Source organism: Cryptomeria japonica, chromosome 5 (assembly GCF_030272615.1).
Source record: "Cryptomeria japonica chromosome 5, Sugi_1.0, whole genome shotgun sequence".
NCBI lineage: Eukaryota > Viridiplantae > Streptophyta > Pinopsida > Cupressales > Cupressaceae > Cryptomeria > Cryptomeria japonica.
Window position 1 is genome coordinate 807,990,781 of NC_081409.1, and position 10,455 is coordinate 808,001,235.

General features: G+C 36.3%; 1 protein-coding gene across 1 annotated transcript; it reads right to left on the reverse strand.

Annotated features, from left to right (window-relative positions):
- Positions 1 to 334: 334 nt before the first annotated feature.
- LOC131876199 (uncharacterized) lies at positions 335 to 814 on the reverse strand. The gene has a single exon (XM_059221035.1). It carries the CDS (start codon positions 812 to 814, stop codon positions 335 to 337), a length of 480 nt encoding a protein of 159 aa, XP_059077018.1.
- Positions 815 to 10,455: the final 9,641 nt, after the last annotated feature.

Sequence of the window (10,455 nt, forward strand, 5' to 3'; positions counted from 1 at the left end):
CTCTATATAGCATAAAATATTTTGTAAAAATATGTGCTAACAATGGCTCTTTCTAGGGATGTATGTTCTCTTTAATGACATAGCAAGATCCTAGTTATCTCTGTAAAGCAGACCAACATGAAAATTGAAAATAGAAAACAAAAGAAACATAAACTATTATGATACAAAAATACTCCCTGCTCATCAAGAGAAAAAATGCTTAAGGTACTGAGCATGAACCGAGAATTCCTGCATTTGACCATCAGTATCCTGCAAGTAATAGGAGTTTTCTCCACCCTTTTTTGAAATGATAAAAGGTCCTAGCCAAAGTGCATCAACCTTTCCATGCTTCCCTTTATCTCGATTCCCCATCTTTAAATGATCTGTCACATGCTTTTCTATCATGTAAAGCTTTTACCATTTGTTGCCTTTGTAAGTTTCTTTCCTGGGCTTCTCTTCTACATTCATCCAGCTCAGCTAAAGCCATCAATCTGTCCCCCATGAAGTTTACTTCTTCCAAACATTCTTCTGTAACAAACTTATAAACTGGAAGCAAATTATTTAAGGGAAATCTTGTTTCTTTGCCATATACAAGCTCATATGGAGCAAATCCTGTGGACTTCTTGATTGTCACTCTATCAGCCCATACTGCCAAGACCAATTTTGAGTCCCAAGCCTTTTTATTATCACCCAATATCCTTCTGATAATCTTCAGCAAGTTCTTATTGCTTAATTCTGCTTGTCCATTTCCTTGGGGATGGTAAGGTGATGAGTAAGACAGAGTGATACCATAGTTTTCATAGAAATCATAGAACTCCTTGGATCTGAAACACATCCCATTGTCTACTACAATCTTCTGTGGTACTCCAAATCTGGTCAGAATATTTTCTAAGAGAAACTTTGTCACCACTTTGCTTGTAGCTTGCCTTGTAGGAATAGCCTCAACCCATTTAGTAAAATAATCAGTAGCAACCAAAATCCATTTATGCCCACCACTAGATTTGTTTGCTATCTCTCCTATGAAATCAATACCCCACATCTGGAAAGGTTCTTCTGTATGCACGGGCCTGAGAGGAATGGCTCCATTATATTTTAGTTTCCCTGAAAACTTTTGACAAGCCTCACATTTTCTGACATAAGTATGACAGTCCTTGAAAACTTGAGCCCAGTAATAACCAGTATTAAGAATTTTGTGAGAGGTGGTTTTAGCTGAGAAGTGACCTCCACATACACCTTCATGTAAATCTTTTAAAACAACAGATTCTTGACACTCATCTAGACACAATAGAAGAATACCATCTCTATTTTTCCAGTATAGATCCCCATTAAGTAATACATACCTAGATGTTTGAAGCTTTAAAGTTATTTTTTGATTATCATTTAGATTATTTGGACATTTCATGTATTTCAAGAAGTGAACAATATTTGTATACCAAGGGCATCTTTCAATGCTAATATGTACATCTTTCAGCTCTACCTGGTTTACTTGTGCTGCTTCAAGATTGGATTTTGCCATCAACTTTGCTAAACCTTGACCTCTTACCAATCTTGTGATTTGTAAATCGATATTGAACTCTTGGATCTAGTTTATCCATCTGCATCTTCTCCTAGTAGTCTCTATTTGTCTGAAAATGTCTTGAACAACAACATTTGGTACATAAGCAATAACGGTGGCACCAACTAAGTAAGGTTTAAAGGATTTCACAACTTCCACAAGAGCATAAGCCTGTTTTTCATTCAAATCATAATTCAATTCTGATGCTTGTAATGTTTTACTAAAAAATGCCACTGGTTGTTCATGACCCTCATCATTCTTTTGTAACATGACAACAATAATAGTATGGAATGAGGCAAATGAAAATACTTGAAAAGGTTTTGAGAAGTCAGGTGATTTTGAAACAGGGGCTTCCTTGATGGCTCTTTTGATATTTACAAAAGCTTCAAGAGCTTCATCAGTCCATTTTATTTTGGCACCCTTTTTTAACATTTTAGCAATAGGCTTTATGATTTCAGAGAAATTTGAAACAAACCTTCTCACAAAGTTAATTTGACCGAAGAAAGATTGGATCGCTTTAACAGTTTTTGGAATTTGGATTTTATCAATAGCAGCAATCCATTCTAGATCAATTCTAACTCCATCTTTTGAGACAATATGACCTAATAATTTTTCTTCAGTAACCTCGAAGTGACATTTTTTAGGATTCAAAGATATACCATATTATAGTGCTCTAATAAAAAAAAATTCTAGATCATTACAATGATTTTCTGCCTTTTTAGAATAAGCAGTCATATCATCCTGATACACTGCCAAGATATAATCAATCATGCCCTCAAAAGCCACGTCCATAGCTCTCTGGAATGTAGCTCCTACATTTGTTAGTCCAAAAGGCATCCTAGCATAAACATAAGTACCCCAAGATGTAGTGAAAGGAGTTTTGAACTTCTTTGCTTCCCTAACCTTGACTTGATTATAACCCGAGAAGTCATCCATCATGGATAACAACTCATTCCCTGTGACCTTCTGCAATAAAGCTTCCATATTAGGCAAGGCATAATTATCTTTCAAAGATGAAACATTTAGATTTCTGAAATCTACACATAACCTAATATCACCATTTTTATTTCTTACTGGTACTAAATTTGATACCCATGTTGAGTGCCTTATAGGCTCAATAATCCCTGCATTTCTCATTTTCATTAACTCCTCCTTCATCTTTGGAGCCAAGGTAGGGTTTACAGGTCTTTGCTTTTGTCTGAAAGGTTTTGCATTAGGCTTCAAAGGTACCTTGTGTTGGAACAAATATTCCATGTATGCCTTAAGGTCGTCATATGACCAAGCAAAAACATGCCTATACTTCCTCAGCAGAGCAATCAATTCATTTCTAATTTTTAGTGTGAGCTTATTTCTAATGTATACCTCTCTTGGGTTGCTTTCACTTCCCAAGTTTATCTTTTCAAACTCCTCACATCCTCCTAAATTAGGCCTGAAATTCATCATGTCTTTATTGTCAAACATTCTTTCAAGCTCTATTAATCCTTTTGGGATTTTATTAGTTTTCAGCTCCAGTACTTCTTGCGCAAGTACAATTGCTTTGTCATCTTTGTCCTCCACAAGTCCATTCCAATCAATCCGCTAGTGCTCATATTGATCTTCACAAAATAAAAATTTGAGCAAATCCCTGTCATCATAAAAAAACTTGCCATCTTTTTACATTATCAGGTACCGACGGTCTGGTTTTAATTTCCACTTGGGTAATGTCATCCAAAGGGATGTCATTGTGCTTGATAGCCAAGTTCGCCATGAAGTTTGCCCAAATATTGTTGGATCTCTCAGTCCAATTGATGGAGAAGGCATCAAATAATTCAATATGATCCCAAACTTCGTTCCTGTAGCTTTTTAATTTTTCATTCTTTGCAGCAAATTTGCCCCTAACTTGTGAAATGGCTAATTCTGAATCACCATAAACCATTAGTAACTTGATACCATGCTTATTTGCTAATTTAATACCTAGCAATAGGGCCTCATATTCGGCAATATTATTAGTACATTCAAAATCCAACAAGAAAGAGTATTTAAATTTTTTTTCATTAGGTGCAATAAGTACAACTCCTGCTCCATTTCCTTCCTTACTGTAGGCACCATCAAAGTATAATTTCCAAATTAATTTTTCAGTTTGTTTAACTGTTTGTGTAACTTTACTAAACTCTAAAGGTTTAGAAATACCTACTTGGAATTTGTCCATATCAAAATGGCAAAAATGAGTTGCTTCATTAGGATCAACTTCTTCTATGAGATATGGGGATCTTGGCTCTCTATTTATCCTCACTGCTATACCTTTGACTGAAATATTAGCATAAGATAGATCAAGTTGAATGTGACCACCCACCAAATTTGACCATTGCCTAGATAACAACATTCCATAATTCACTGGAACTTGTACCACAGTAATTTATGTTTTATATGTAGTATCCGGGTAAGCTAGAAACCTAAACTCTACATCCTTCATGATACCTACCACGGGTACAAACCCATTTTCCATGGCATAACACTTACCACAAGGTGTGTTGATGTGCATCCAAGCTCCCTCATGAAATCTTTAGGCATGATGTTCACTGATGCCCCTGAGTCTATCATACAGTTCCTGACCATTTTATTGTTAATTAGCAATGTCAAATAGAATGGATCAACCCGTGTGAGGCTTTTTGTGATAGATGTGCCTAAGTAAATTACTGGAGGATCCTCTTTTAACTTAGCATCATTTTTATTTAGATCCCAAACATTTGATATAATCTTCAAGGCCTCATCTTTATATTCTGGAAATTTCATTACTTCAAGCAAGGGCATATAAATTTTTACCTGAGACAACGCTTGAGATATAAAAGTTTCACAGTTTGAAGAAGGCTTACTAATTTGTTTTTTCTCCACTAGCTTGACAAGTTTTGGCATTTCAATTAGCTTATTCTTTTCCAGCTCTGTCCCTTTTTTGGCACCAACATCCTTACCCTTGGCTGCGTTACTGTTGGTTGCACCCGATTTTGTGACCTTGGCAGAGATGCCTGCTAGCTTGCCCTGTTCATTGTTTACATTCCTGTTCCTTAGCTAGTAATTACTTTTTACTTGTTCCATAGCTGCAATAGTGAAATCCTTTTTCTCCTCTTCAGTCAGGTTTCTTAAAGAGGGCATTGCTTCTTCCTGAAACAATTTTCTTAAGGCAGGGATATCTTCATCATCAGAAAAAACCTGTTGTACACCATATTGTAAATTTTCTCTTCTTTGATGCACATTAGAATATTCTTCTTCTTCAGATAAATCCTCATTTCTTCCCCAATATGGATCAGATGAGAGAGCATTTATAGTTGGTTCATAATCCTCATTTTTATCTTCCTCTTCTATCAAGCCTTGGGCAATCATGCACTGCTCTGTAGCATGAGGCAGATTACATACATCACACCATGGATATTCATCTACAAAGTTTTTAGTTTTCTTTAGTGGGTTAGGAGTCTCTTTGTTGGTGTTTGGTTTTACTAGTTTTACATCTTTCCAATTTGTATTATAAGGCATGTCCTGCAACCTCGGCCTATTGTAACTTATTTGCTTATTGTTCATGTATGGTGGCCTTTCATTATGATTTTTTTTACCTTGTAAGTTCTTGAGCATGTCCATGATTTGGGTAAGATCATCTTTCCTAGGAACCCTGGAGTTTTACAACTTTGGATCATCTCTCCTAGCAACTTTCCCAGCCACCTTCCTATTGTTTTCAATAGTATCAACTGTTTTGAATGCTTGCTATAAAGTGTTAGGTCTATGAGACAAAATATCATAATGAGTTTTACTATCAAAAGCACTTAAATAAAAGTTAATAAAAAATGAATCAACTGGTCTGACATCTTTAGGTATTCTATTTAATACTTTATTAAATCTTTTATTAAATTCAGTGACTGATTCATTTTGATTCTTTTTTATACTTGTTAGTTCATGAGAAGCAAATGAAGGATCATTGTGGTCTCTAAATTCTTCTAAGAATAGCGTCACAAATTCCTGCCAGCTGCAAATACATCTGCTAGGAAGGCTTCCATACCATTCCCCCGCGTCCTCTGTCAAGGACTGAACCAACAACTTCATGAATACATCTTCATGAGGAATCTCAAATTCTTCGATGATATTTTTTACATTAATAACATGCTACTCTGCTGAATCAACTCCATTTCCAGAAAATTTTGGGATTGATAATCTCAAATTATTAGTGATCTGATTTGGGTAATGAACAATGCTAGTGAAATCCAATTGTCTGTACCTTTCAATGATTAAGGGTTGCCTACCAACATGATGATTGCTTTGATTGTTTACAATTCCATTATTGTTGCCATAGTTCAAGTTATTACCATTGTTTACACCCCTATTATTATTGCCATTATTGTTACCATTGTTCCTACATCCCCCATTGCCACTTCCATAATTGCCATTGTTACCTCTATTTTGTCCATTATTCTGATTTCTGCCACACCCATTATTTCCTACATGGTTACCCCTATTTATGTTAATCTGGTCACCATAATTTCCCCCATCTCCATTCCTTCTTCCATCCTCTGGCCTTTCTTCATTTTGATCCCTATGCACATCCCTTCATCTTCTATTTTCATTTACCAACGGGTTGTCATAGGTTACAAAAGGTTGGTCACCTTTTCTCATATGAGGAGGACTATATTTTGGAACTACTTGTCTACTTGTTTCACCTCTCTCTTCTTCTACTTTGTTTGTCTTGGGGCTTGAAATATTACTTCTCTCTATTCCTAGTTTTTGTAACACCTAGTCTGGTTGCCTTTTAAGTGCCTTTTCCATCTTGGCATCATCAACACTCATATCAGCCATTGGAAGAATAAGATCATCCCACTGTTTTTCTTCCTGTTCCTCAGCATTCATGATCTCATCATGGCTATGTCTATTATCCTTTGAATTTATTTTATGAAAAGGATTTTCCTCTCTATTCTCAGATGTGCCAGCAGATGAAGAATCTTCCTCCCTACTAGGAAATCTCTTATATCCTTCAAATACCATGTTTGATTTTTTTCCTTTGTTCCTTTTCTTAGGGCTCAACTGAACAAGATCTTCCTATCCTTTGTGCAAAGATCTCCTTCCCTGCATAAATCTTAATGACAAATTTCTAGGAGTCTCTCTTATTTTCTCAACATACCAATCATTACTCATGTATTACATGTAGAGTCACCACCTCCTAAGAGGAATAATATCTTTTACTAATCTTCCAGGCTCTTTCCTCCAACAGTGTTTGAAATGAAACCACCAAAAATTTTAAATACTTCTTATCACAACTCCCCAGGAGAGTTGCCAATCTATTGGTGCCCAAAACCATAGATTGGAAAACTTAAGGATTTGCTAAGCCCTTAACTGATCCAACTAGCCTTGGCCAACGAACAGGGATGGTCAAAGACCAAATCCCTCTGCACTTAAGGCTCCACTGAACTTAGGTGGGTATACCCATCCCTCTCAAGCACAAAATGAGTTATTTAAAGTGGATTTAAAATTTGGAAAGACATCTCTTTTCAAGAATGACAATAATTTCCTGCTATTGTTGAGTGCTTTTATTTGAATGCCTTTGAAATTGAAAACTGAATGTAAAGATAATTGTGTATAAAGATTGTTGTATTTTGGAAATAAAATGCTTTCAGGACATTCAAGACATATGCAATAGAATAGTTCAAAAGCTTTTAGAAGAATGCTTTTCTCTCAAGGACCTTATGCATGTCAAATCAGAATCTCAGAGAATGAATAGCAGACCAGTGCCTCTATCTCATAATATATATGATACTTTGTGGACAAACAAATTTATCAACTCAAGAGACAATATTAATAATCACTATAATGGTTCAGTATGTGTCACATAAACAATAAGAACCAAATATCACATTTAATGTAACAACATGTGATTCACATTACAACAAATCTTTAAATAGATTTATCAAGAGGACAAAGAATATTTCATCAACATAGAAAGTAGACAATGCATTTGAAGTAAAAACAACAAATCCTGTATATTAACCTCTGAGAAATGACAGTACACAAAAGCTACACTTGGAAATACTTCGTTACAATTTTCTTGCACAAAAATGATATTTTCTTCTTCCTATAAAATTTTCTAATACATATGACTTTCAGTCCCTAAAACAGTATGATGATTTCCCCCAAAAAAGCTCTATCCTGTTTGATACAAAATGACTTAATACAAATACATATGTTGAAAGACATGAATGAAAGGACACACCCTTTCATTAACCTAACAACTAACTGAACAATAATTGAAAACCTAACTAAGATATCAATTACACTACACAAACTAAAACACAACACTAAGACTTTCGATCCAGTCGCCATCCACATTTTTGAATATGCCGCAAGTAGCCCGGATCCTTGTATGTTGTAGCGGTGAAGATCACATCCTTGGCTGCATTCTCGATCACATAAAAATTCTCCAACTGATCGACCGTGTCGTTCATGTCAAGGACATCCGCTTTGGCAATGGCTTGGGCTGCACTAAGCATAGACTTGCACTCAGAGATCCATACACTTTTGTCTTTGATCACACCTGCATCATCTACCAGACTGGGAACCCCATGTTGAACAATCTATTGGCATTCATCAAACTCAGACTTCAATTCCTTTATAATTTCCTCATGTGTAACAAGCAGACCCCGCACCTTCTTCTTCACTTTCTCTCTGGTCGATGCATCCTATAACAACATGTCGAGTCTATTTCGAATTCTGGTATGAGAAACCATATTGTCCACGTTCCTTTGATATTCACTGCAGAATTCATCCAATGCTTTCTCCATATTGTCATATCTCTTACTTAGCAACACACAAGCAGTATCCGCCCTAATGCTTCTTACCCCCTTTTTCAACTTATTGTGTTCATAAGATAGCTTTTCAATTTTTTTCTTCCATTGGCTTCCTAAATCTGTAATTTGGGGAACCGGGTGCCCACTCCTCTTAAGGGTCTCTTCATATAAATCCTTATACTTATTCTTCTCTACTATCTCATCTTTCATTTCGGCCTTATTGAATTTTTAAATATTAATACCCATGTCAGCTGTGACCATAGGATCTACTTCTCTGACTTTCAAAGTCATCATATGACCAAAATCTTTATCTACATCAATGATTTTTGGCCTTTTGTTAGGAGAATATAAGGCCTACAATAATATTTCTTCCTCCTTTGGATCATATCTTGATCCAATAAAAAATATCTTGCACTCCTTGGATAGTCAATTTCATATCCTTATTGTCTAAATTTAACAAAGAATAAAAAATGAACGAAGCACTTAGGTCCCATCCTGGAAACACAATTATTCCTGCCTCTACTAGCAATTGTCTGCCCTTTTGTGGGGTCATAGCCTCAACTTCTGTGTCAATGTCTTTCTTCAACCTCTTCATCATTTTTTCTTCATTCTCAGGGGTAACGTTTGGTACTGCTTCCCTTAATTTCTTACCCTTGAAGTGGTACAAGAATGATTTGAATTCCTTAGACTTAATGAATTGATCATCAGATACAAAAGAGACATGCTCTGCCATTCTTTCATCTGTTTATGTATTCAGGGCAACAATAAGTCTATTCTCTACTTTTGAGTCCTCCTTCTTAGGTGCACGAAGCTTGGAGACTACTTCATTTTCTCCTGAACCACTTTGGGCCGGTTCTCCCTCCATCCTTTCTAGTCTCTTCTTTCTTTCCTCCAACTTCTTTTCCAAGGTCCCCACAACTTTTGCAAGCTCTTCCGCCTCCTTATTTTTGCACATATCTTCAAATTCATCTTCCTGATGGAAGTAGTCTCCCAACTCCTGTCTTTTCTTGCTTGAATGGATGTAACCTTTAGGATCATAGTGTGTTCTAGATGTATGCTAAAATAAGTTGTATTCATCCACCAACTTCCTGTCAATGATCTCATATGCCCTGGTTGATACAATTTTAAAATCCTGAAAGTGAAGTGTGCCAGGGAAGAAAAATTTCTTGTGTGCTCCTTCGAAATTTTGGCATTAGACACACTTAACTTCCTTACAATTTCCAAGAAGCCAATACTGTTTGGTGTAGGCTTTGGTAGCACATATGGATAACCCTCAAATCCATAGCATCGAACAAAAGTGAAATTTTAGCACGAGTACCAATCACTTTAGTTGTGATTGACGTTTGGATTTTGGTGCTCGTGAGGCCCAAGAAACTTCTTGACCTCTTTAGAAAATGATCCTTGCCGAGGCTCACCAAAAAGCAAGAAAATTGGTTTGACAAAGAATTCCTCAAATTTGAGGTAATGGTAATTCACAAATCTGTAATCCCAAAGGGAAACCCATAATTGCACTGGTTGCTCCTTTCCATATTTCCCAACTGTATTTACATTCAATTCTTCTAGCAACAACCCTCTAAGTTTCCCATAAAATAAAACAATATGCATCAACAATGAATAGTGCTTGAAATATTTGTTTGGATTATCCTTCAGGTTCAAAAAACCTTCATGCAACCTATCTACCATGTATGAGGCGAAGTCAATAACCCTAGGCTCATGCCTCTGAACTTCTACTGCTAGAACCAGTGATCCTATGTTTGCCACATCAAGAGCTTCAACTCCTCCCACCTGACCACATGCCATATAAGTATTATGCAAATACTTCTTGAAAATAGTCTTGTCATAAGGAGGACCATCTTCCTTTGTTAGTCTCCCCTTTTCTGCTTTGTGGACAATGAGGTTCCAGCCTTGGTATGTAGTGTCTATCTTCCTGTACTCCTCTTCCAAATCTACAAAAGACAAAGGCACATCCGCCTCCAAATCTACCTCGAAAACTTCCTGAATTGTAGTCTTTGCAAAGTGCACTAGAGCAGTCCCATCAGGCAATGCAATTCATCACTTGTTTGCATCATAATGTCTTACAAAAAGCCTCAACAAATCAATACTCACAAACACATTGGGTACTAC

Bases quoted from the DNA above. Each gene is read 5' to 3' on its own strand.
- LOC131876199 (XM_059221035.1), bottom strand. From the start codon at position 814: ATGTGTTTCAGATCCAAGGAGTTCTATGATTTCTATGAAAACTATGGT.